The 27646-nt window shown below is 38.5% G+C and overlaps 1 protein-coding gene across 4 annotated transcripts in view; it reads left to right on the forward strand.

Annotated features, from left to right (window-relative positions):
- The window catches only part of Znf385d (zinc finger protein 385D), an 899443-nt gene extending 874552 nt beyond the window's left edge, over positions 1–24891 (forward strand). For all 4 annotated transcript variants that reach the window (XM_075988657.1, XM_075988660.1, XM_075988658.1 and 1 more), the window contains 3 exons: positions 19597–19775; positions 20961–21062; positions 21949–24891. In XM_075988657.1, the coding sequence (XP_075844772.1) occupies positions 19597–19775; positions 20961–21062; positions 21949–22182 (515 nt within the window). In that variant the 3' untranslated portion in view covers positions 22183–24891. The remainder of the gene's footprint in view (positions 1–19596; positions 19776–20960; positions 21063–21948) is intronic.
- The last annotated feature ends 2755 nt before the right edge of the window (positions 24892–27646 follow it).

The following is a 27646-nucleotide window of genomic DNA, read 5'->3' on the forward strand; positions in this document are numbered from 1 at the left end:
TATTGTGGTGACCCCCAACCACAAACTTATATTGATGCTCCTTCATAATTGTAATTTTGCTATTGTTATGAATCACAATGTAAATATTGAATATGTGTCTCTCAAATGGGGCCAAACCAACAGGTTGAGAACCTTTGCAACTCAATCCAGTTAGTATTGCTGCTGCCCAGGCACAGTTATTATCATGTTTTCTGCGGTTAATATCAATGTCTGAGCCAAATCAGTGTGATGTGTGCAAGTCTACTTCAGAGATTTTACTATGTAGACCAGGGAGACATTATTATTTTGACTGGGCACAGAGAAGATCATGGGCCAAACTGGCAGAACAACGATTCAAGCCTTTTTCTCTTACTTAAGCATTTTTAGTGAGTTATCTTTATCTTTTCAAACTTTGTAAATCAGAAAGAAGCAAACCGAAATATAAAGGATCAGGGTACAACTGGCCTTCCAGTTATGGCTCCATCAAATTGCTCTCTTTTTGTTTGCATATGTGAGATATTTGCATACATGCTAACATATACATATGTGTATATGTGCATATAATTCTTTTTATTTGTTCATACATACTTAAACACATGAGCTTTTCTCTCAAACCTTAGGTGATTGCCAAGATCAACCTTACCCTAAAATTCTGGCTTACCCTAAAATGATAAGCCGGGTTCTGTCAATGAACATAGTAGATGGCATCATCGTTGTTCATGCCTTCGTTTTATGTTACTGATGGAAGTGTCACCACTGAGAAGGGCCAGTGCTATGCAGGCGACACTGAAGTTTAGACCCCATGCTCTGAGAAGTGATTGCAAATGGAGTGTGAGTCCCTCAGCTGCCGTCAGCGGAGTTCATGAGATAAACACACAGAAAAGGTTTCTGCCCCAAGTCAGCATCTACAACATGCAGGTCCACCTTGATGTGTAGACATCAAGAGTTAGTGAACACCATCAGGACCCACTTGCTACTCAAACATGTGATCATTCTGTGCAATGATAGTCAAAAATACAAGCCAACCATACCTGTGTGGTTTGAAAGATTTGGGGGCACCTTGACTTTTTCTAAGAATTCTCTGAATTCACACGAGGTTATTATTTTTATGTTCCAATTGTGTGGTCCTCATTTCCACTTTGTGTATTAAAATGTCTCAAGAAGGAATAAATGTGTATTTATCCAGGCACAACACCTAGGGATTCTAAGATTTTAACTTGGGGCCTGGACAGGTGTCCTTTTGGGAAAAGACAGAGAAAGGACCCTTGGTGTCTTCTGCTGAGAAACTAGAGGATGGCTGGAAGAATTTCATTTGAATTTTAGCAGGACTTGTTCCTCATGTCCCTGTATAGGACTGTTCTCTTGGGAAGAGCAGCCTGTGCTGACCACTGCAGCTATTCCTCTTCCTTTTATTTTCCTTAGTGAATCAGAGAGATATTTCTATTTAGAAAGTGCCACCAGATACTCCGGCTCATTTAGATCTTGTTCTGCCCTTGGACTAGAAGTGGTGAAGGAAGAAGACAAAAATAGCCAGTGACTGTTGATTTCTCCCTAGCACACACTGTATTTGATCTCTGACTTGCTCTATTTTTGTTAACTACAACAGTGTCAAGAGGTCACAGACTCTGGACTTCAGCCTCTGTGCATCTAAGTCATATAGTGGTGTCCATATCCATACTCCAGCTGCATGGTCACACATGAGCAGCTTCTGGGGTCTTTTGTGTGCAGTCTTCTGTAGGGAAATCTAAGGGGTGGGTGTAATGAAGAAAGCCTCCATATGCAGCACACTTCTGCTGGAATGGATGTAGAGTTAAAGGAATCAGCACAGGATTGCTGCAGAGTATTTTAATTTGACTTCATAGAGTAGCAGATCCTGAGGTAGAGATCTGAATGCAAATAGATGAGAGCAGAAGGGTCAAAGGTAGGGGACTAGGAAAAAGAAAGGACAAAGGGAAAGCAGACAGCACAAGCTGCTTCATTTAGCTGGTTTGCAGTGAGGGCTGCTGGAGTCAGCAGGCAAAAACTGCTAATATTTAAGGGCTGGAAAGCTGGGCAGAGATGGCTCAATCATTGACAGTGCTTGCTGCTCTGGCATTGGAGCAGAATCCAGTGTGTAGTGCAACAAATTTCAAGCTTCTGGTGATCCAATGGCCTCTTCTGGATTACTCACATGTATATACACGCATGTGCTCCTGCACACACACAGTAGAATAAAATAAATAGGTTTTTAGCTTTCCACTTATTTTTTGACAAAATGAAATTTAGCAAAATAAAACAAAATCATTACAACAAGACCAGATAAAGCAACCAAACAGAAGGAAGAGAGCCTCATGAGCAGGCTCAAGAATCAGAGACTGACTTCTTCACATGCTCAAGGAGTCCCATTAGAATTACTAAGCTGAAGGTTATAGTACATATACAGAGGACCTGGTACAGATCCATTTAGTCATTGTGCTTGCTGTTTCAGTCTCTGCGAGTTCTCATGAGCCTTGTTGAGTTGATTCGGAGGGCTTTGTTCTGCTAGTGTCCTCCATCCCCTCTGGTTCTTTCCATCTTGCTGACTCCTCTTCAGTGGGATTCAGGAGGAAGGCATTTGATGGAGACATTCCATTTAAAGCTTTGTGTTTAAAGGATTCTCTCTCTACATGTTGTCTGGCTATGGGTCTCTGTTCTCATCTACTGCAAGACGAAGCTTCTTTGATGATAAAACTGAATAAGGCACTGATCTATGTATGAGTACAACAGAATACCACTTTTATTGATGCTTTTTATTGATGTTTTTCTCCTATTTTTAGATCAGTAGTTTTTGGATTTACCCTAGGTCTCTGGGTTATCTCATCTCGGGTTCTTAGTCACCCAAGTAGTGTTAAGTATGGAGTTCCATCTTGTGGCATGGACCTTAAGTCAAATTAGGTATTGGTGTGTTATTTCCACAATCTTTATTTTATCATTGCCTTAGCATACCTTGCTTGCAGGACAGATTGTAGGTCAAAGGTTTTGTGGTTGGGTTGGTATTTACTTTTCTCTTTTGGTAGCCGGGTGAAGGCTCCATGTAGGCACAAGCTCAACTTTTCCATGTTTAATGAATTGTGTAGGTGTTGTGGTTGGCAATGGGACCCTGCTGTCAGTTTTCAGAAGAAATCTATTGTCTTGGCAACAGCTTGAGATTTTGGGGTATATCCATGGGACAACCTTGGCTAACAAATCAATTGAATAGAACTAGTCCCGGTATTAGATGCCTTATTTGCTGATAGGAGATGGCCAGGTGGTATTCTGTATGTGGAGCTATTAGAGACCTTATTAAGATTGCAATCATATATTTTAGGGTGTTTCCACTATACTCGGTTTCCACATTGTCTCTCCTTAGTTCCATATGTCTCTTCCCACATTCTATCTCTCAACTCTACTTTTCCTCACCCTTACCACCTGATCCTCTCATTCCTGTCCTCAACCTTCCCCAGTCCACCCATAAAATCTATTCTTTTTATCCATTCCAGGGAGATCCATGTGTGCCTGGCTTTTCCTCTATATCTAAATTCTCTAGCCCTACAGGTTGTATGTCTGTTATCAGAATAAAACGGATCTTAAAATCAAACCTTAAATTGGTTAGGAACTACAAGCCAGTCAGATGGTTTGGCTTCAATTCTCAGTACTTAAAATAGAAGTCTTCATTCCTATGTCACCCTGTTCTCTTGGATTTTAAAGAACAAATGACAGAATTCAGAGCTGTACTGACTTTAATTCTGCTTTCTTGTCTTGTGGTGCCATTTCTTACTTATCATCTACTGTGTAATTTCTAAAAGGTCATGAAATGTCATGAAGGGGTCATGAGCCATATCCCCACTATTCATAGGCTTTCAAAATGTTAGGAGTTTAGTGATGAAATAAAATCCTGAATTGCATGTCTAGAGCCCAGATTTATGCCTACTCTAGGATAAACAGTGGCCATATTCTCCTTTTTCCATAGCAACCACATCAATAGATTAAAATATAGGCTAATAGGATTACACATAGTCTTTCAGTGATGACTTATAGTGCTAGGATAATGAAGATTTCTAAGTTCATTTAGTCCATTTAATGATGTAGTGTTTTTTCCTGATTTTTTTGATGTACTTAGAGAAAGTTCTGTTCACCTTGGGTCTCTCTACTGTCCCTCTACCTAGCTGGAGAACAACACAAATCTTTTCATCTTACTCTGAAACTAGTTGTAGGTTTAAATAGTAGCTCTCTTCAGAAGCACCCAAGCTGAGGGGAAAAGGATGTTTCTTCTTTATTCAAATAAATAAATTTTTCCCACTGAGAAGAGATAATATTTAAAGCCAAAATTGTGTCCACAACACTGAGTGTTAACTCTGCAGCTTTGGGCTGCCGGAGAAAAGCTAATGGCCTTTCAGAAAATGTTCCTGATTTATTTCTAATACTTAGAAATGTATTCCTAATCCAAACAAATGATACAAGCATATTTGGGTAATAAGGATTTTCATCAAAATCTGTCCATAATGCAGCCTAGTAGAATGAACTAGAAGTAATTTAATATTTATTCTCAAATAAGATATCTTCTTATGAGAATATGCATTGGGCTGGAAAGCTGTCTTCTCTGATCTGTGTCTCTCACATCTCAGTCTTTAATGGTGTTATTTGAAGATATGATAGTTTTTAAGAGTCAGATATTGTGGCAGCAATGTTTGCAGAAGCACAGCTACAAGCACTTATCTGGGAATTGGCGAAGCTGTTTCAGCTGCTTCTTTTCATTCCTTCTGCAAAGGTGTCACCATTTGGCATTGTGCTTATTTGGTTTGCATTCCATGCCACTGAATACAAAATTGGAACAAACATTTCTGCTTTGCCATATTTAGAAGCTCTCTGGAGCTGATTAGTAAATCCACAAGGCCATGAAGACCCAGTTCTTCCAATTGAGCAGAAAGCCCCTTTAATCTTGCATGAGACAGACACAAATTTTATAGAAGATGCCTTTAAAGAGAAAGTCCTCTTGAACATTGAAGTTGTTCTGCTAATTTTGATTTTGTTTTCCTCTACATACTTGAAAAGAGAAACCTTTGAAATGGCTTGTCACTCAAGCTGATGACTAATTTGGGCAGATTTGTTACTTAATTGCATGGGACATTGACTATTCATTCTAGCTCTCTCCAAGTTTTAATGAGCACAAAATATTGCTGTTAGAAAGTGGACTTTACAAAGTTTTAAGACACTTAAAAAGTTTCATCAGTCCTAAAATCCCTAGGAATTTTTTCTTCTATGTTAACAAAGGTAAACTAAGGGAAGAGAAAGAGAAAGTTGCCTAAAAGTTTTTGGGCACATAGAAGGCTTGCAAGAACCCTTAAAAAAGGACATACTGTAAATAGGGTGCTCAAATGAAAACAACATGGCTTTCCCTTCTTCAACTGGGGACACAGAGACAGGGATAATCCTTGCACAGTTGGTAGAAGAGGACTACAGGATCTCATCAACAGTCTGAAAACAGAACTTTTCTGACATGAAAAAAAATCATACTTTCTGCTTGATATAAGTTAATGCCTAATACCTCCACTGGTTCTCATTGATCATCTACTGTGAATTAGATATTGATAATGTAGCTATGAGCAAGACCTGGATTCTGCCTTCAAGAAGCCCTGGGATAATACAGGCCAAAAAATATGTGGAGACTTAATCCATATGCAGAACTTATGTAAGCTACTTAGCCATGGTCAGTGTTCACAGCTTTATTCAAACTCTGTGCTCTGCAGTTTGAATTTGACACTAAACTAAGAGAGTTTCAATGGTTCACTGGTTAAGAGCATTTGCTCCTTTTACAGAGGATCCAGGTTCCATCAGAAGCATCTAAATAGTGCTTCACCCTGGTTCCAAGGGACCTACTACCCTCTTCTGACCACTAGGAGTACCAACATGCACAGGTCACATATACACGAGAATGAGGGCACACAAACCCACACACAGTACGGACTTATTCCTTCCTAAATTCTCAGAGGCTTGTGTGTTAAAGGTTCTTTTTTCTGATGTGGTAATTGTGAAAGTAGCACAATCTTTCATAGGTAGGGCCTACCACACCCATGCCTACAGGGGCAGTACTAATTAGACTGACTAGGTCACTTAAGAAAAAAGAGGTTATGGAATTGGGAGGAGAACATTGGAAGGGTACCAACAGGAGGTGGAGGAGGGGACAAGATCAAAATACAAAGTGTGAAATTTTCAAACAATAATTAAAAATACTGTGCTGGGAAGAAAGGTGGGTCTAATGGACGGTCTTTAGGTCACTGGGAGTATGTTCATGGAGGAGGTTGTAGGTTCCTGTCCTCTTTGTTTGCTGTCCTTCTCTGCCTGTGAAATAGATGACTTTACCGAAATTGCTCCTGCCATGAAATACTTAGTTATCAAAAATCCCTGAGGCCATGAATCCATTCAATTAAAGACTGAGATCTCCAAAAGCACAAGACCCCACACACAAGCTTTTGCTATTTTCCTGTAGTGAGCAAAAACTGACTTCCACAAGCCTCCTCCTTGTCCCACCTGCCTATGAAAGAGATATCACATGCTCACCACTAACTTCATGCTCCTTTAAATTATTTTCAAGTTGAGCTTCTCATGCCTCCACTGCTAGAAAGCCACATGGCCAATAGATGTGGTTTTTACCTCAGATCTATGCAATGGTGGCAATCCTTACCACTGCACACATACTAATTACACAACATGCTGGCACTGTAGTTTAGAAATATGTTTGCAGGACCATGCAGTGAATGATTGGGTTGGCTTACTTGATAAAAATAACTTGTGCATTCCTGTGCATATTTAGGATTTAGCCATTTCATATTCATGACCTTTTACCAGGCAACAAACAGAAGAAATGACTTTAGAGCTATGAAAACATGTATTTTCTGGCTATGAAGTTAAATGGCAGTTCTTGCTAAAGGTTGTCCAATGTGCAAAGGAATGTAGTATTGCCAGTGAAGTCATTGACTTAGAACATTCCCGAAAATTTACCCATAATGCTGTGCTTCTACCGAAGGCAGAAACAGAAGGAGATGTATAATGGCACATAGGCAAGCTTTGGCCTTTTTGAATTTTTGGAGTTTGCTATAGAATATATATAACTTATTGAAAACTACTTTAAACAAACCAAAAGACACTAAATGAAATTGCATATGCCTTTAGTCTTAGTATTTAGGGAACTGATACAGGAAAATTGTAAGTTCATTGCCAACCAGAACTATCTTATATAGTACGACCATGTCTGGAAAAAATGGGAAATAAGAAATAAATAAGAAAAATCCAAATTACTTGTCGTAGTTAGTGTCCAATTCTTTGAAGAGACACTATGACTATGGCAATCTTTATAAAAGAAAAGATATAATTGGAGCTTGCTTATAGTCTCAAAATTTAGTACCTTTGGGAGGAAGCATGGTGGCACACAGTCAGACATCATAGCTGAGAGTTCTACATCTGGATTCAGAGGTAGCAGGAAGAATGGTGGGGCAGGGTGAATGAAGCTTCCTTGGGCTTTTGAAAGGACAAAGCTCACCCCCAATGACATATTTCCTTCGAAATGGTCACATTTCTTAATTCCTCTCAAGTAGTGCCTCCCCATGGTGGTCAAGCATTCTAATATGTGAACCTCTAGAGGCCATTCTTAGTCTAACTACCATACCAGTTTATGGTAAAAGTAATAAAAAACTCTGTTTTGACAAATAACTAAGCATCTTTCATTATGTTCCAGAAGTATACTTCTTGTTTGTCTATTGACTGTTGAGTAGGGTTGAATAAGGAACACAAAAGCATGGAGTCATGTCCTGTTCTTACAGGGCCTCTTCTTAATGTGTTGGGATAGTCATACGTTTTTTCACAGGGAAATTCCTTGGTATTACCATAGTCAGAGTTCTAGGGCATTCTGAGTAAAGGAAGCTTCTGGATGTCTGCTGATTGACTGCTTATTGGCTCATAAGGATTCTGCAATGTCATGTTTCTCCTCTAATCACCTCTGACTACTGGAACCTCCAGTCTACACAGAGTTTCCCAAGGTTTTTTAGGACACTTGACTCATTGTGCATTTTGTATTATAATCCCACATCACCTTCACCCCTGGGATTCAATTACCATAGCTGTCTTTCTATTTCTGCTAGGGCCTTTGTGGTGTAAAGAAAAAGGTTTCCTTGTCTCTGCTTGACACACTGCTTTTTACTTGTCTCATCTCTTAACAAATTGAAGTTGCTGGTAAAACCGGGAAACTAACCAAAGTACTATAATTTTTAAAAATTTATTTTTCTCTCATATATTGATTCCTGACTGTGGTTTTCCCTCTCTTCTCTCCTTGCCATCCATTATCTCTCTCCCCCACACACCCTTCCCTCCAGATCCACTCCTCCTCTGTTCCTTTAAAAAAAATGGCCTCCAACAGATATCAACCAAACATGGCATGTCAATTATCATAAAACTAAGCACATCCCAAGGATAAATGAGGCAGTTCACTAAGAGGAAAAGGTTCCCAAAAGCAAGCAAAAGAGTCAGAGAAAATCCCCATTCCCACTGTTAGAGTCCCACAGGAACATCAAGCTACACAAACATAACATAAATACAGAAGACACAGGTCAGGCCATTACCGACTCCCTGATAGTTGAGGCTCTGTGAGTTCCTGAGCACTGGTTAGTTAATTCTGTGGACTGTCTTTTGTTAGGCTGTCTTGAACCCTCTGGCTACTAATTCCTTCCTCACCTCCTCCTTCAGCATTCCCTAAACTCTGCTTGTTGTTTGGCTGTGGGTCCCTGCATCCACTCCCATCATTGTTGGATGAAGCCTCTCGGATAACAATTATGATAAAATCTGGTCTACAAGTACAGCAGAGTATCATTAGGAATAATTTCATTGATTGCCTTTTTCTTTTATGCCAATCATGTTTGGTCCTATCCTATAGTGTCAGGGCTATCCAGTCTCTGGCTCCTGGCCCTACAGATAGTGTCAGGCATGAACTTACCTTTGTGGCATGGGTTTTAATTTGAACCAGTCAATGAATGGCTAATCTCACAAGCTTTGTACAACCTTTACCCCAGCACACCTTGCAGGCAGGAGTAATTGTATGTAGAAGGGTTTTTTTTTTTTTTTTTTGGCTTGGGTGGTATCCCAGTCCTTCCAACAGAAGCCTGCCTGGTTACAGAAGATGGCTCATTCAGGTTCCATTTCCCCCTTTATTAGTAGTCTTGCTAGGGTCACTCTACTAGATTCTTGGGAGTTTCCTATGCACTAGTTTTCTACCTTGCCTCTGAAATGCCCTCCCCAATTCCAGTCATCTATCCAAGCACTCTATTCCTCCACATCCCCCACCTAATCCATCCTGTTCCCATCCATACCTATCTCCAATCTACCCCCAAAATCTATTCTATTTCCCTTTCCCAGGACATTCCTCACTTGGGCCCTCCTTGTTATTTAGCCTCTCTGGGTGTGTAGATTGTAGCCTGATTATCATTTTCTTTTAAGATAATAACCACTTATAATTGAGTGCATACCATGTTTGTCTTTTGAGTATAAGTGGTCTCACTCAGAATGATTTTCACTAGTTCTATCCATTTGTCTGTAAATTTCATAACTTCTTTTTATAAGAACTGAGTAATCCTCCATTATGTAAATGTGCCACATTATCCATTCTTCATATGAGGGACTTCTACGTTGTTTCTGGTGTCTGATTCTTACAAATACAGCTGCTATGAACATAGTGAAGCAGGTGTCTTTGTATGCGATGGATATATTCCACGGAGTGTTTAAGCTGGCTTTTGAGGTTAGATTGATTCCCAATTTCTGAGGAATATCCATCTTGACTTCCATAGCGGCTATACAAATTTGCACTTCCCCCAGAAATGGAGGAATATTCCCCTTGCTCCAGTTTCTCTCCAGCATAAGCTGTCCCTTGTGTTTTTTGATCTTAGCCATTCTGAAATGTATATAATGGAATCTCAAAGTAGTTTTGTTTTGCGTTTCTCTGATGGCCAAGGTTGTTGACCATTTCTTTAAGTGATTCTAGGTCATTTGAAATGCTTCTGTTGAGAATTCTCTGTTTAGCCCTGTACCTCACTTGTGATTGGATTATTGGTTTGTTGATGTCTAGTTTCGTGAGTACTTTATATATTTTGGATATTAACTGTCTTTCAGATAAAAGATTTGTGAAAATCTTTTTTGTTTTGTAGGTTTCCATTTTGTTCTGTTGACAGTGCCCTTTGCCTTATAGAAGCTTTTCAGTTTCACGAAGATTCTATTTGTTAATTGTTGATATTAGGGTCTGCACTATTGGTGTTCTGCTCAGAAAGCTGTCTCCTGTACAAATGCATACAATGCTATTTTCCACTTTTTCTTCTATCAGGTTTCTTGAGGTGTTTGATCCGATTGGACTTGAGTTTTGTGCAGGATGATAGATTTGATAGATTTACATACTTCTGCAAGCTGACAACCAGTTAAACTAGCATCATTTGTTGAGGATGCTTTCTTTTTTCCATTGTATAATTTTGTTTCCTTTGTCAGAAATCAGGTTTGCATAGATGTGTGGATTTAGATCTATGTCTTCAATTCAATTCCATTGATCCACCTGTTTGTTTCTATGCAATACCATCCATTTGTTATTACTATAGCTCTATAGTAGAGCTTGACATCAGGGATGGTGATAATTCTGGAAGTTCCTATATTGTACAGGGTTGCTTATCCTGTTTTTTGTTTTGTTTTGTTTTTCAATGTGAAGTTGAGTGTTATTCTTTTATGATCTGTAAAGAATTGTGTTGGAATTGTGATGGGGATTGTGTTAAATCTGTAGATTGGTTTTGGGAGGATTGCCACTTTTACTATGGTAATCCTACCAATGAGCATGGGAGAGCTTTACATCTTCTGGATCATCTTCAAAGGCTTGAATTTATTGTCATTTCATTTGCTTAATTAGCATTGTACCAAGATAATTTATATTATTTATGACTATTGTGAAGTGTTATTTCCATGATTTCTTTCTCAGCCAGTTTGTCCTTTTTATATAGAAGAACAACTGATTGTTTTTTTTGGTTGATCTTGTATCCAGTTGCTTCACTGTTAGTGTAAATCAGCTGTACGTTATCTGGTATAATTTCTAGGGTCACTGTGTTTATTATCATATAATCTGCATGTAGCTATACTTTGATTTCCTCCTTTCCAATTTGTATCCCCTTGATCTGCTTTAGCTGTCTTATTGCTCTAGCTAGAACTTTGTACTATATTGAATATATATGGAGAGAGTGGACAGCCTTGTTTTATTCCTAATTTTAGTGGAATTGTGTTGAATTTTTTATCTATTTTAATGTTGACTATAGGCTTGTTGTAAATTGCCTTTATTATATTTACTCATGTTTCTGTATCCCAGATATCTCTAGGACTTTTATCTTTTCTGGGTGTTGGATTTTGTCAAAGACTTTCAGTATTTGTTGAAGGACCTGCGGGCCGCTTCCCAAAACCCAGCTCCCGGCTGCCTGGCTTATGCCCCAAAATAATTACACAGAAACTGTATTCTTTTAAACACTGCTCTGGCCCATTCCTATCTAGCCTCTTCTAGGCTATCTCTCGCACCTGGACTAGCTCATTTCTTATCATCTGTGTAGCACCGGTCTTACCGGGAAGATTCTTGCCTAAGTCCATCCTGGGTCGGAGCTTCATAGCGTGCGTCTTCCCTGGAGCAGGTAGCATGGCGTCTCTCCTGCGTCTGCTCCGGAGAGGAGAGCTGTCGGGTCTGACCTCACTTCCTCTTCCTCCCAGTGTTCTGTTCTGTTTATTCCTCCCACCTATCTTCTAACCAATGAGGGAGGACCAAGCAGTTTCTTTTTATTTAACCAATGACCTTCCTCCATCAAATGAGATGATGGTTTTTTACTTTCTCAGATTGTTTATGTATGGACAAATTTGTTGAGCAATCCCTGCATCTCTGAGATGAAGTCCATTTGATCATGATGGATGATCTTCTTGATGTGTTCTTAGATTCAGTTTGCAAGTATTTACTGATTATTTCTGAATCAATATTCATGAGGGAAATTGTTTTGTTATTTTCTTTCTTTGTTGAGTCTTTGTGTAGTTTTGGATATCAGAGTAACTGTGACCTTATAAAATAAATTTGACAATGTCTCCTCAGTTTCTATGTTGTCTAATAATTTGAGGAGTATTAATATTAACTTTTCTTTGAAAGTTTGGTAGAATTCTATGTTAAAACTTTCTAGTCCTGAGTGTTTTGTTCAGAGACTTTTAATGACTGCTTCTATTTACCTGGGGATTACATAATGATTTGAATTGTTTATTTGATCTTGATTAAACTTTGGTAAGTGGTATTTATCAAGAAAATTATTCATTTCTTTGATTTTCCAATTTCATGAAGTACATGTGTTTGAGGTATGAACTAATGATTCTTTGGATTTCCTCAGTGGCTGTTGTTACATACTCATTTTCATTTCTGATTTTGTTAATGTGAATATTTTTTCTACTTGTCACCTAGTAAATTTTTCGATAAAGGTTTGTCCATTTTGTTGATTTTCTCAAAGAACCAACTCTTTGTTTCATTGATTCTTTGCATTGTTCTCTTTATTTCTGCTTTATTGATTTCAGCCCTCAGCTTGACCATTTCCTGCTGTCAACTCCTATTGGGTGTGTTTTCTTCCTTTTGTTATAGAGCTTTCAGCTGCATTGCTAACTTGCTAGTATAAAATCTCTTTGGTTTCTTTATGTAGGCACTTAGTACTCTGAACTTTTCTCCTAGTGCCACTTTCGTTGGGTTCCATCCATTTTGTTATGTTGTTCATCCATTTTCATTACATTTTAGGAAGTCTTCATTTTTTTTATATTTCTTCCTTGACGCAATAGTCATTTAGTAACAGAGTTGTGCAGTTTCAATGAGTTTGTAGAGTTTCTATTGTTTCTGTTGTTGTTGAAATCTACTTCGTGGTAGTCTGACAGGATGCAGGAGGGTATTTCAAATTTTTTATACTTGTTGAGAGTTGTCTTGTGACCTAGTACATTGTCAGCTTTGCAGAATGTTCTTTGAGATCCTGAAAAGAAAGGATACGCCTTTTGTTTGGGTGAAATATTCTGTATATATGTTATGTTCATTTGATTCACAATGCCTGTTCACTCCAATATTTCCCTGTTTCATTTTTGTATGGATGACATATATATATTTACAAATGTGGGGTATTTGATTCTCTCACTTTAAATTATGTGAGGGTCAGTGTGTGATTTAAGCTTTAGCAGTGCTTTCCTTATAAATATGGGTGCCCTTGTATTTGGAGCATGGATGTTAAGAATTAAAAACATCACCTTGGTTGACTTTTCCTTTGTTGAGTAATAAATGTCCTCTATGTCTTTTTTTTAGTTTTGTTAGCTTATTTTAAAGTCTATTTTGTTAGGTATTTGAATGACTACACTAGCTTGACTCTTGGGCCTACATTCTTGGTGAATTTTGTTCCAATCCTTTATTCTGAAGTAATGTCTATCTCTGATGTTGAGGTATGTTTCTTCTAGGTATGAGAAGGATCAATAGTGTTTTCTCATCTGTTCTTTTAGTCTGTGTCTTTTTATTGGGAAATTTAATCCATTAAAATTGAGGCCAATGATCAATAACCAATGACTGTTAATTCTTATTATTATGTTGTTGCTGTTTGTAGTGGTTTTAGTGTGTGTGTGTGGTTTCTGTTCTCAGGGTTTTACTGGTGAGTGATGACTTGTTTTCTGTGTTTTTGAGAATGTAGCTAACATATTGGGTTTGGAGTTTTCTTTCTACTTCTGTTGAGCTCGATTTGTGCATAGTTATTATTTAAACTTGACTTTACCATGGAGTATCTTGTTTTCTTAATCTATGGTAATCGAAATTTTTCTTGCATATAATAATCTAGGCTGACATCTGCATTCTCTTAGAATCTTCAGGGCATCTGTTCAGGCCCTTCTGATTTTTAAAGACTTCATTGATGGGGTGTAAGTCTAATAGGTCTGCCTTTATATGTTGCTTGTCCTTTCCTTCGTAGTTTTCAATATTGTTTCTTTGCCTGTGTGTTTAGTATTTTGCTTATTATGTGGAGAGGGCAATTTCTTTTCTGTTCTAATCCATTTGATGTACTTTAATGTTCTTCTATCTTTAAAGGCATGTTCTTCTTTAGGTTGGGAATATTTTCTTCTATGATTTTGTTGAATATGTTTTTGGGGCTTTTCAACTATTCCTATTATTTTTTAGGTTTGGTCTTTTCATAGTATCTCAGATTTTCTGTATATTTTGTATCAGAGATTTTTTTAGATTTAACATTTCCTTTGACCAGTTTATCCATTCTTCTACTGTATATTCAGTGCCTAAGGTTCTCTTTTCCATCTCTTGTATCCTGGTTGTGATACTTGTGTTTGTCGTTCCTGTTTACTTACCTAGATTTTCCCTTTCGGTAACTCCCTCAGTTCGTGTTTTCTTTATGACCTCAATTTCCATTTTCAGGTTTTGTACAGTTTATTTCATTTACATCAACTGACCCTCCCCCTACCTTTAGTGGTTTAAGGGATCACTTATTCTTTCCAGTTGTTTGTATTTTCCTGGATAATTTTAAGGGGTTTGTTCTGTTCCTCATTAGGGACATTTATCATCTTTGCCAAGTAGGTTTTAAGTTGTTTTTCGCATGCTCTAGCTGTGTTGGAATACTCTGTACTTGCTATAATAGAATGGGTGAGGTCTAGTGGTGACATACTGCTTTGGCTATTGTTGATTGTCTTCTTACACCGGTGTTTAGGCACCTGTGTTTGAGGTGATTAAAGATATAGATGAGAATTTCTGAGTCTGTCTTTGTTGGATTTGCATAGAGGGTCTCCAGCCAAGTTGGAGCCTAAACTTCTCATGGCAAGAGTGATCTGTGGTTCAGCAGGAGGTTTCTGCCTGAGTTGGGGGCTAGAGATCTGGTAGGCTTGGAGGTGTGGGTAAAATAGGGTGGTAATGAGAGAAGGAGCTATTGGAGTTATACTGTAAGAGTTCTGGGGTGTAAGGGTGTGTTGGTGGTCCAAGAGTGGGGGCTTTTCCTTGGGATCTGGCTGCTGGTGTGGCATCTGTTGGAGCAGGTGTCTTCTGTCAGAACATCAGAAGTACTAAAATTTTAATCACTTATGGCATTGGTTGGCCCTCTGATACCATGGATGCCATTCTAGTGATGTTTGTGAATATATTGTTTCATTTTCCCCAGAAACAAAGTAAAATGTAATTAACATAGAAGATGCATTCTATATGGGCTTCTGGGTGACAAAAGATTAATTTTGTAGTTAAAAGTCTTAAAGAAGAGTACCTGGACTTGCTTTGCTCAGCATTCATTTTGAGTGTACAGGTGTTAGTGCTTTTCTTCTTTAACACACAAAAGACAGTACGTAATGAAGAGTTTAACCAAACACATCCAAACAGCATCTGGCACTGTGTTGTTTTTGTGGATCCCTTTAAGCTCGTAGACTAATGTTTATCCATAGCCCAAAGAAATGAACTTGTGAGTAAGATAGCAGCAAGATGACTATTGGCAGTTCCGTGAAGCACGGAGATTGTAGTTACATGGTGTTAAACACAGGAGTGTAAATGGGCATTAAAGGATTAAATTCAAAGCATTGGAATTATTTATAAATGGGAAAATTTCAAACTGTACCAATATAGATTGTAGAAGGATACATTTTCCCTCTGGAACTACCTTAGTAACACTTACAAAATTTAGATCAAGACACTTAAAAAATATGCAGATTCTTTCCATTTACAGAAATCTTTTATAAAGAACTATCAGATCTGTAATGAAAATTCAATGACTATGACGCTTACTGTAACCTAATTATTTAAGGAAAAGGAAGTAGTTCTAATTCCTTGTGTTGGATAAGTGATTATTCATTGTGCTGTCATTAAAAATCATTTGCATTTCTAAAAGAATATTAGATTCCATAAGACGTTTTATACACGATCACTTCAGCTAAGTTCTCCAATCTTTTAAAAACTCACATCTGAGTAAGAAAGAGGATGGGAGATGGCTCATTAGGTAAAGTAAAGGTTTTGCCACATCAGCCTGGCAATCTGATTTCAATTCCCACATAAAAATAAACAAACAAACAAAAAACAAAAAAAAAAAAAACAGACTCCACAAAGATGTCTGCTTACCGCCCCAGTGCTCCATGGCACGTATGATCCCTTTAAGATACATTCACTAATCATAAATAAACTCAAATAGAAAATAAAGTACTGGTACATAAAAACCATTTTTCACATTTTGATAAATTTGAGTTGGTAGAACTGTTTGGTTTCTTTTAAAAAGATATTCCCCGTTTTTCAAAGAAATTATTTACAACTGAATGTTTATTAATAAGGCCTTTGTTTCCCATCTCCTTCACCTTTCCTCTCTATAACATCCAACTTGCAAAGCAGACAAAAAAAGAAAGTCATAGATCTGGGGTAGAGAGCTATAGGGGGTTCTTCCCTGGTGTGTGTGTGAGGCTATGGGTTCAATCCCCAGGGCCAGAGAAGAAGGAAGAGTAGACGGAAGAAGGGAGGACTTGGAAGAGGAGGAGTTAGAGAAAGATAGGAAGAAGAGATGAAGGAATTGCAAGAAAAAGAAAAGGAGAAGGAGGAGGATAAAGAGAAAGAAGCCCCAAGGATAACAGAAAACGATGAGGAAGACAAACCCCTTCTTCCCGTTTTGAAACAGTATTTACCTTGCCCAAGGTATCTCAAACTAAATAACAAACACATACAAGGGTTTCTGAAAACCCTATGGCTTATGAGTTTAAATTGTGGTTTCTTCTTTCAGAAGGCATGGAATTTAAAATGGAGGCAATGCCAACATCATTCTTACAAAGGTTTCAATCCACCTGACTTCCAAAGGTTTTTTTTTTTTTTTTCCGCAGAAGGGGAGAAGTCAAAGGCAGAAGTGAGTTTGCAATGCCCTGCTGAGCAGTCATGGAAGCAGGTCTCAGTTGTACAAAATGCTCATAGGATGTTGTAAACAGAGATGGCATCACTGACCAGAGATGCACTTTCCATATGTCAGGATGCATAAAGCTCTGCTAAGTGGGAGCAACATGGATTGTAGGGAACAGCACAGGTTGAAGACCATCAAAAGATTTGAAGTAAAAACCATTTTTTTAAAAGGCTATACTTCTGTGTAGAATGGTGTGCCGAAGAAAGCCTTGCATACAACTGTGCCCTAATGGCTCATGAGTCCTTGGTATTTGGAAAAATAGCCAGAAATTTTCTGTTTACTAGGACTTCATATGGTGTTTGCTTTATGACCACATGCATGTAACCCGACCTTTCAGCTCCTGTTTTGTCCTCCCTAGAGAAGGGATGATAATAGGGCTGAACTCTTAGTGCTAGTGAGTAGGAGAGATTTTCAGCATAGCCTCTGAAATGCATTAAATATTTAATAAAGGTAACTTTATTAATGATGTTTATATTATTAATGCACATTTTTCTCTCTCAAATATATAAATGCTTTCAAATTAAGAGTATACTGTTATTTTTGAAGTTTAGTTACATTTAGTGAAAATCCAGCTTGTTCATTTCGAAAATCTTATAAAAACTACATAGTAGCTATTTATAATAGCTGACATTGTGCAGCTACGAGCATAAGGTCAAGTTGCACAAAAGTTTATCTGTATTTGAGGCTTAATCATAGCCAGAGAGCCAAGCACTTAGTAGAGGTCCTGGTTATACCACCTTTGCTACATTTTTAGATTTCTCTTTTGTGCGTGCATGTATGAGTGTGAGTATATGTGTATTTGTGTGTGTGTGCACTCTACATATTAGATACCAATTCCAAGTCACAAGTGATTTGAAGCTGAACGAGAGGTCACTCGTGAAAATCAGAATGAGAATTGGCCCATACCTTCCACCTTCCACAGCCAAAATGGCCTCATAACTGTTTCCCATTTTGTCTAAAATATCTGTAAAATCATCTGTTGGATAGATACCCACATATGTCTTGCTTGCTCCCTTGGGCCTTAGTGTCCCCTACTCTCTCCCATCTTCAGAGGACGTGGAAACATTTGTATACTCCACACTGCAAGGGCGATCACCTAAAACAGGCGGCGAGGCATCCAAGGCAGCACTGTGAGCCCACTCTGTGTTTTAAGCCTCTGTGCACCATCTCTTCCTGCAGGACACTGATTCTCTCCCTTAGCACAAAAGCATTTTAACAGCTGCGCACTAAGAATAGTCATCATCCACGTGAGCAGCCTGTGCTCTAGGAAATGGGCCTGCTGAAGTAATGCTTGGTTTTTTTTGTTTGAATGAGGAAAATGTGGTTATGAAGCTCTTTGCTGGTTTTGTCTCTTGCTTAGCATGATGTCATCTGTATCATGCTCATAGCATTATTTTTCTCATGAATATTCATGAGTTCTTTACATGCGATTCAGAAACAGTTATGAATATTCAAGTGTTCTGTACACATGACTCAGAAACATCTTATGAATATTCAAGAATTCGGTACATGTGACTCAGAAACACTTTTATTTCTATATTCATAGAGTGACCAACAATCTTATAAATACAAGTAGAAAGGAAGTGGTACAGAAAAGAAATTTAAAAATTTGAGTGCCATAAAGGATAGAATAAAATTCCATAGCAAAAGCATGTCATCAAGTGGACAAAAAGACTTATTAGCTAGAAAAATGTGGAACATTTTAAGTAATTTTTGAGGGGAAATTGTCACTTTGAACTATATATAACAATAGTAATCCCAGAAAACAAGTATTAATGGTAGTTAACATTTTTTTTTTTTTTGGATTTTCAAGACAGGATTTCTCCTTAGCTTTTGGTTCCTGTCCTGGAACTAGCTCTTGTAGACCAGGCTGGCCTCGAACTCACAGAGATCCACCTGTCTCTGCCTCCTGAGTGCTGGGATTAAAGGCGTATGCCACCATCGCCCGGCAGTAATTAACATTTAACTTAAGAGATTGCTCAGTGGTTAAGACTGCTTGCAGAGGACCCCAGTTCTATTCCCAGCACCCATGTCAAGTGAATGACAGCTGCCCATAACTCCAGTTCTGGAGGATCCAACATCATCTGCCTGATTCTAAAACTTAAAAAAGTCTTGAGAAACGGCTTGGCTATTAAATGCTCGGCTCACAAACAAAAATAAAATTAAAAAAAAAAATAATGCCATGTTTGCTATTATTGTTGGTCTTCTTCTTTGAGCCTAAAACAGAAACAGGATAGCTTGCTTGCATTCTGCCTAGAAGTAGGTATTTAATTAGTGCCACTGTTGTGAGACCACCATGCCTAAGCTGATTATATTTGGTGCACACCACCTTTAGCAAACAGGCCACTCCTCATTATCAGCTATCATTTATTTCATATTAAAAAGAAATGAGACAAAACCACATCCTTTGAATTTTGCCCATGGCCTACCATTTAATTACTCTATTTATGAATGGTACATATATGTCACATCAAGTATTTTAAAAAGCTAATAATTTCATACCATCTTGTAAAAAAAAATGTTCCTTTTTACTTTGCCCTAGATGTATTTTAGTCTAGCCTCAGGTCTGGTGTTCCATTTGAAGGTTATCATTAATACAATATTTTTCTCTCCTTTTTAAATATTTTTTTTCTTTTTTTTCCCTAAATATCCCTGGTAGGTACTAAGCACAAAACAATGCTAGAAGCCCGCAATGGAAGTGGAACTATCAAGGCTTTTCCTCGGGCAGGAATGAAGGGCAAAGGACCTGTTACTAAGGGAAACACAGGCCTCCAAAACAAAACATTTCACTGTGAAATATGTGATGTGCATGTCAACTCGGAAACACAACTCAAACAGGTACCATAAAATTGAAAGCCCAAGGGGCCACTCTGTGAGCTGTCCGTGTATGTTCCTGTTCTTCTCACATCTTTCTTTCCAATACATCTACCTCAATCCACAACTCATCCATCTACCCGTCCTTTTACCAACAAAACCATCCATATGAACATTCAGTAATCTACCATTCACCCAAGTAGCCTCCCATCCACTCATCCATCAGTCCATTCACCTACTCACCCATCTACCTATCCTTCCAGGCATCCATCTACCCACTCATTCACTAAGCCATCCAACTACCTCTTCATCCACCTATTGGTAGTACATCCATCTGATCACACCTTCATTTATCTTTTATTCACTGTTTTTACGTTAGCATTTGCTTAATTTAGTTGTTGGGAGAATACTAAGATGCAATGGTAAATAAATAAAACCTGTTGGAAATTGTTGGCAATGAATTTGTTTCTTGTGTAGGCACTTTGGGAGAAACAGCATTATGAAAATTTTTCTCTATTGAGTTTTCTACTGAAAACTATTCGTATGCTTTAAAGACCAATCTATACTGTTCTATTTTTAACATACTTAGATAGTTTTATACTACAACTAATTTCATATTGCGTTGTTCTTTTATTGTATGTCCTTTTTTATTATTCATTGTACTTTATTTCTAATTCCTACAATCACCTGTTGATGCAATGACTAACAATGGGCACTAACTCTGCTCCAAATAGCCTCCTAAAGAATGTGGTAGGACATTGCCAGCTGAAAGTTCAGCCCTCATACTGTGTTGTGTTTTGTGGATGGATGATGTTTTGCACCTTAGTTATTTATTTTAGAATTTGGCTGCACAAACATGAGGATAAATATTAGTATGGAAATTCATTCATGCCTGTCTGGGCATGTTTGTTTATTTGCACATCAAATTCCTTCAGACATCCTGTCCTCTGTAAATACTTTTGGGAGATGTGTGCTGTGATAAGGCAAAAGCAGAGGAGAAAAGAAAATTGTTTTATTTACTGAAAGTATATTAAAAATGATCGTGTGAAAGGCTTCGGTATCAAAATGCAGAAGTGTACAATGCTCCTTTCCTTTTATCTTTGTGAAACTTGCCTGAAATCAGCATCATCTCCCTCCAGGTGAAAATAATGTTCATGGCCGTGTTCTAAATGTGTTTTTGAAAGCTGTCATTTTTGTTGCTTTCCATAGCACATTAGCAGCAGAAGGCACAAAGACAGAGCTGCTGGAAAGCCCCCCAAACCAAAATACAGTCCCTACAACAAACTGCAGAAGGCAACAAATCCACTAGGGGTGAGTGACACTTTTGCTGCTTCCTAAAAGAGAACACGAAGTTATTCATGCCCCACACTCTGTTTTGTAGGTGTTTGGGGTGGAGGTTGTCGGTTATTAGGTAGAATGGATGGACGATACTGAGGAAACTAGAAACAGTTGAATTTCTGGTCCAGCCTGGCCTCCACCAATGGAACTCTGAGTCACATGGCTTGTTCCAGTGTTTTCCACCTTTATCCTCAGCTCATCCATCTATTTAAGCTAAGATTTGTCCCTGAGCACAGAGACTTGAGAAAGTGTGGCTTTTGAACTAAGTAAGCAATGACTTAGAATGTGGTCGTGATGGTATTGGACACTTTCAAAAAGGATGTCAGAGATGGATGAGCCCTTAAATTGTGTTTCTTAAATTTTGTCTGAGCATGTTTGTTATTTTATATCCTCCGAAGTTTATTTTCAAAACACTGGAGGACATTTAGAAGCCGAGAGAAATGGGTCCTAGAACATGTCCTCTCACAATATGTCAGCCATTCTTTCTAGAGTTGACAGCATGGTGGTGTGACTAATGTCATTTTTAAAACAATTATTTGCTGCAAGACATTTGCTGAGTGTATGCTGATTAGCACAGTATCTTCTGTACTTTTCCTCAAAAGAGGGACCTCTTGTGGTGGTATAAATTTTAACCAAAATGCAAAAAATTGTACAGTTCCATCTCTGGAAGATGCTTTAGCATGCTTGGGTAGTTATCTTCTACCTTTCCAAAGGGATCAATTGTGCAGTTTTCAGTTTTTAGCCTTCCACCAGTACTTCCCTTTGTAGCTGCTCACTACTAAGACCTACCATTCTGGATTTCAACTACAAACTCTAAAGCTTTTGTTCTTGATCCTTTAACAGTTTCTTTCCTTTGCAGGTGAAATTAGTATTTTCAAAAGAAGCTTCAAAGCCACTGGCTCCCAGAATTCTCCCGAACCCGCTGGCAGCGGCCGCAGCTGCAGCTGCTGTGGCAGTGAATTCCCCTTTCAGTCTTCGAACTGCTCCAGCAGCCACCCTCTTCCAGACCTCAGCACTTCCTCCAGCCCTCCTGCGGCCAGCTCCGGGACCCATTCGGACCACCCACACTCCTGTGCTCTTTGCTCCTTACTGAATTCCCCCAACAGGAGGTGTTGTACTGCAATAATTTTTAAGACAACAAAATGAAACTAAAATCAAACAAAAGAGAACTATGCACTGTTTATTTATAGTTTCCAGTGTACCTGAAGAGCCAGGACTTTTGATAGTAAAATGAAAAGATTATTTAAAAAAAAAATAAAGAAATAAAAGTGAGGGATTGGGGTTGGGGGAGGGGAGGGAAGGAGTGGCATTTTCTCCAAATTAAAGTGTTCTTCTTGAACACTGTTTGTTTTAGAAGTTATCTCCGGCACTGACTCATAGTGGTATCTAGAACTTCTGAAATCTTTGTGACTGTGCTTTTTGGGCACCTGTTTCCCCTGCATTGTCTTTCCTGCTTTCTAAAACAAGTATACATTGTCTAAGGGCATTAACTGGTTCCAATGTATATGTAATAATTTACTCTGTAGATTATCATAATAATATATATATAAAAGAAAAAAGCAACAAAAACAAAAGCAACACTGTGAATAGTAGTGCCCTTGCTGGTTCTCTGACTAAGATAGCAGTTCCTGGGTATGTATCCAAGCAAAAGTAGATACAGTAGATGTCTTGTCAAACAATAGTGCTGTGTCTCAATCTTTGCCTTTAGGTTTTAAGGAATTGCAAAAAAAGGTAGAATGAACTGCTATTTCATACCTATTAATCAGTAAAAAAAAAAAAAGAAAACAACAACAACAAAAAAAACCAAGCAAACATCAGATGGTAGCCTGAAAGCATACACGGTCAACACCCCCTCCTGTAAACTTAGAGGTAGAGAGGCAATAAGACAGACACTTCATCACCAAATACTACTTTCTCACTCAGAACAGGCTTTGCTGGTGAAAGCGAAGTGTTGAAATGGCTGTGTATCTGAAAACATATCATCCCATGTGTTAAGGGCAAGGAGTAAGAAATCAGTATAACCTTTATTCTAACATGAGAAGCCATCAGAACCTCAGTTGATATTGTAACATGAGCACAGATTCACAAAAGCAGAGAAAACTAGCCATCTGCAATAACCCTTTATGTCATTCTAGAGCCATAGCAGAAGGCTTTGCTTTAAATAGAAATGTATGAGGACAGACGTAAGCGTGAGCTTTGGTTGTGTTTATTGTTATCTTTTCCCTACTGACATGACATAAACACCTAACATACTTTTAAATACTAGTACTGTCAAGAACAATTAATATGAGTTCACAGCACACCAATGATAGGACATCAACAAAGTATATTAGCAAGGTCCCCTAGACCATCATTTCTCTAGTGGCATTGTGAGATAAGAACTGCCTTTATATTCACCACAGAGCTGAAAGTAATTGATGTTTTAACTTAAAAAAAAAGATTTATCAGGGGAATATATATATAAATATATATGTATGTATATTGTATATATGTTAGAAAGATTAAGAAAATAACTTATAAAAAGAAAATCTATATGAGATAATTCTATAACCACTCAGTGTTACATGTTATCATTAAATTGGTAACAAATGGCATGAAATAGCTGTGCCTTTAATTTGCGATAAAGGCAGTGTGCTTTTTCCCATAGAAAGCTAGCTTGCCCCTGTGGATAGGATGGGGCCGGATGCAGACAGATTATTGCATTCAAGAATAATGACCTTTGACAAGAGAACAAGAACAAAACATGTACACATCAGCCTTCTGTGACTTAGGACTAAAAATAAAAAAAAATTATTTTTGAAAAGGTTTTATAAAGACTATTTAAAAATTAGGGATGGATTGAGTGTGGCCTTCCTGGAACTTCTTTTATCTCAATTGTAGTGACCTTCGGAGAGGAACAGAGAACTAAGGAGTTCCTGGAGAGAGAGGTGTTTAGCCCTTGTCATTTATATTTAGAGAATAAGCATAGTGTGCTTGGTGCTGACTGTTAACTGTGGTCTTTTGAGGACGTTTCCAGTGTCTAGCTGTAGAACTTGTCTCTAAGTGTATCTTTAAAGCAGTTGGCTATATATACCTGTTACTTAACAAATAACCAAAACAACATTTTTAAAAGAGGAAAGAAAAAGAAAGATTGTAAAGAAAAACATGGAAAGTAGAAGGAAAGCAAGATTATGAAAATATAATCATTCCATCAGTCTTTGGCACAAAGATCTTTTAGACATATTTGCCATTGAACCTAGTGATTTCTCATTTACAGTCTTTCCAAGCACGGCCTTCTGTTCTAGCAAGCATTTCTTTCATTTATTTCTTTTTTGCCTACGGATGGGGCTAGTTCAGCCAGGTGTACTTAGTTACCCAGAGTTTGTTACCATGTGACCAGCATCTCCTAATTATGTTGGGTTTATTTTCTTATTTGGTTGTTCACTGAACTCACTGCATCTCAGGCCCTGTACCCGACAAAGGCCGCTGTGCTCATTACCAATGCAATTCCATCATCACATACTTCCATTGTTCCTCCCATTTTCACCAAAGTGAAGGAACCAGTCTGCAAGAAGTCAGGGCCCGCGGGTCACATGGCGTCCTGGGTCACAAGGCATTTAGTAACTCTAATGGTTTGCTGGGAACAAATAAATCAGCCATATTTTCTTCATCAGCCATATGAGAACACTCAGAAAAACCTGGACCCCGTCTGCCTCCCTTCGCGGCGGAACCTCTTTTGTTTAAATGGTCTCTTAAATTGGAGTTTTAAGCATCAGTTGTCGTTTATTCACTACCTAATAAAGGATGAAGCCTAACCATTGAACCTCCAGTGGCTTCTCTGTGATTTCTTCCTTCTGCCTTGTTTATCTTTACTCAATCAGCATCTATTACCATACAGACTGCTAAAGCCATAGTCTTTCCCCTGGGGAGTTTAGCAATGGTACTGTGAAAATCCCCGAATGCTGTCTGACTTCAGGGTTATGCTTCCCTTTCTGTGTATCGTACCCACTGCAGGTGTGATCTGGGAGTGCTTTATATTTCATTTGAAACAATATAAATACATTACAAGTGTCAAAGACCCTGTAGAAAACATTTGTGCCATACTTGCAGAAAATTTAGGACAGAGCAAAAGGTTCTTGGGGTTCTACTGTGCTTTTCTCCTGCAAAGATAGGTGATGGGAACTCTGAAGAATGGTTGTTTCCATTCTGTAAACAGAAAATAAGTGGGTTTTGGCAAATTCTCTAGCCACTGCCTCATTGTAAAGGACTGCTCTCGTTCTGTGCTTTTGGAACCTCTTACCATGACAAAAATTCATCACTATGTGACTGGAGACATATCTTTGTTAGCAATGAAATAATTAGTGAAGATGATATGATCTTTATTTAGAACTCAGGAGAACAAGAAATAATAAATCAAAGATTTTTTAAATTTTAAAGAAATAACATTTTCAAGAAAAGATATGGGAGTGCTAGAGAGAGAACCCTGCATGCAGGTCACAGCATCCACATAGAGGAGCTCACAACTACTTCTAGCTCCAGCTCCAGGAGATCCAAAGCTTCCGGCCTATAGGTGTGTCTGTACTCCGTACACCCCTCCCCCTAGACACATGATTGAAAACAAATCTTTAGAAAGATAAGGTGGAAGCCACTGTGGATGTGACTGTGTACATCTGCAAACCACTAGATTCAACAAGGCTGAGCAATTTGTTCTACTTGCAGCTCAGGTTGGAGTGAATGTCTCTGTGTCTTCATGTCTCAGCATTTCTGAAACAGCCAGTTTCTGAGGGCTGGGGATACAGGTTGGCTGGTAGACCTTATGAACCACCCAACGTGCCTACGTCCCTGGATTTGATTTCCAGCACTGCACAAAACTGGACATGGTGGCACATGCCCGTCATGTCAGCCCTGGGGAAACAGAGGCAAAAGGAGCAGAAGTTCAAGGATTAAACAGTAAGTCCAAGGGACAAAATGTCCTATTCTTTTCAAAGAAAGAGAGTCAAACAGAAAACATACCAAGATCAGACCCCGAGCGGAAAGTGCAAAAGAATCTAAAGGCCTCTATTCTGTGTGTACACTGAAGGACATATCTGTGTGTCTGTATGGGAGCATGGGTAGCACTTACTAATAACTATTGTTCTGCAAGACATAAGCATGACAGGCTAAGCTTAGAGAAAGTGAGTTTAGTTGGTGGTACAGGCCTGCAGTCTCAGCCACTCAGAAGGCCGAGGAAGGAAAATTGTAAGCATAAAGCCAACCAAAGCAGCTTAGGTAGTGCCACCTCAAATAAAATAATATAAAATAAAAGTTTGGCGGGGGGGTGGGGTGGGAGATGGCTCAATAGCTTAAGCATCGGTTGCTCTTGCAGGATCTGCATCCAATTCCCAGTATCTGCATAAAGACACACAATTATGCATAACTCCAGTTTCAGGGGTTCTGACGCCTTCTTCTAGCCTACAGCATCAGGCATGCACATGGCGTATACAGGGAAAATATCCACACATATGAAATATTAAAAATGAATCCTTTTAAAAGTTAAAATTCAGCAGTGCTGGGGACTGACAGAACAGCTTAGACAGTAACAGTGTTTGCCATCAAGAAAACTCTTGGGACCCAAATAGTGGAAAGAGAAAACTAACGTCTTCAAGCTATTCCATTTCCTACACACACACAGACACACAGGCACACACACACAGACACACGCAAATACAGTAGTTACCTTACTTAGGGTTCACGTTGTTGCAATAAAATACCATGACCAAAAGCAACTTGGGGAAGAAAAGGTTTATTTCACCTCCACTTCTACATCACAGTTCATTATCATGGAAGTCCTGGTAGCCATGGGTTGTCACAGCAGGCAGAAGCTTAGAGGTAAATCGGAAGCAGAAGTCAAGGAATGTTGCCTTGGCTTGTTCCACCTAGACTGATTAGCCCACTTTCTTCTACACCCAGGTCATCCTCACAGGAACGATAAGGCCCACAGTGAGCAAGTCCTTCTACATCATTCATTAAGCAAAATATTATCCCATATACTTGCCTACAGGCCAGTCTGTTGGAGGAATTTTTTAAATTAAGATTCCCTCTTCCCAGGTAGGTATATGATATTATATGTTTTCCTCAAGTTTATGAAATAGCAACCAGCACAATGGTTTCAAAAACAAACAAACAAACAAACAAACAGGGCTGGGAATACATTTCTGTACTAGACTGCTTGCCTAGCATGCATAAGGCCTACTAATATTGTAACACACACACTAACACACACATACACTAAAGGCGAATCTCTATTGTAGATTTTGTCTCTGAGCATCAAGGCTAGTTCATATAGTCAAAAAATACCTTGCTTTAAATTCATTTGTAAAATACTGACAGATTAAAAGCTAAGCCAGTTTAATATTTCTACATTAAAGCAGTATTTTTTGAATCATCTCTGATATGAAACTGCATTTTTATAGTGAATAAAGCAAGTCAGTTACTTATACACTCCCATCCTGGGTGTACACAGCACAGTAAGGCATTTATCTTCTCAACTAGAATCTAGGCTTCATAATTTAATACTGGGGGAGTTGTTAACTGGCTCA

Source organism: Microtus pennsylvanicus, chromosome 10, assembly GCF_037038515.1.
Source record: "Microtus pennsylvanicus isolate mMicPen1 chromosome 10, mMicPen1.hap1, whole genome shotgun sequence".
Lineage (NCBI taxonomy): Eukaryota > Metazoa > Chordata > Mammalia > Rodentia > Cricetidae > Microtus > Microtus pennsylvanicus.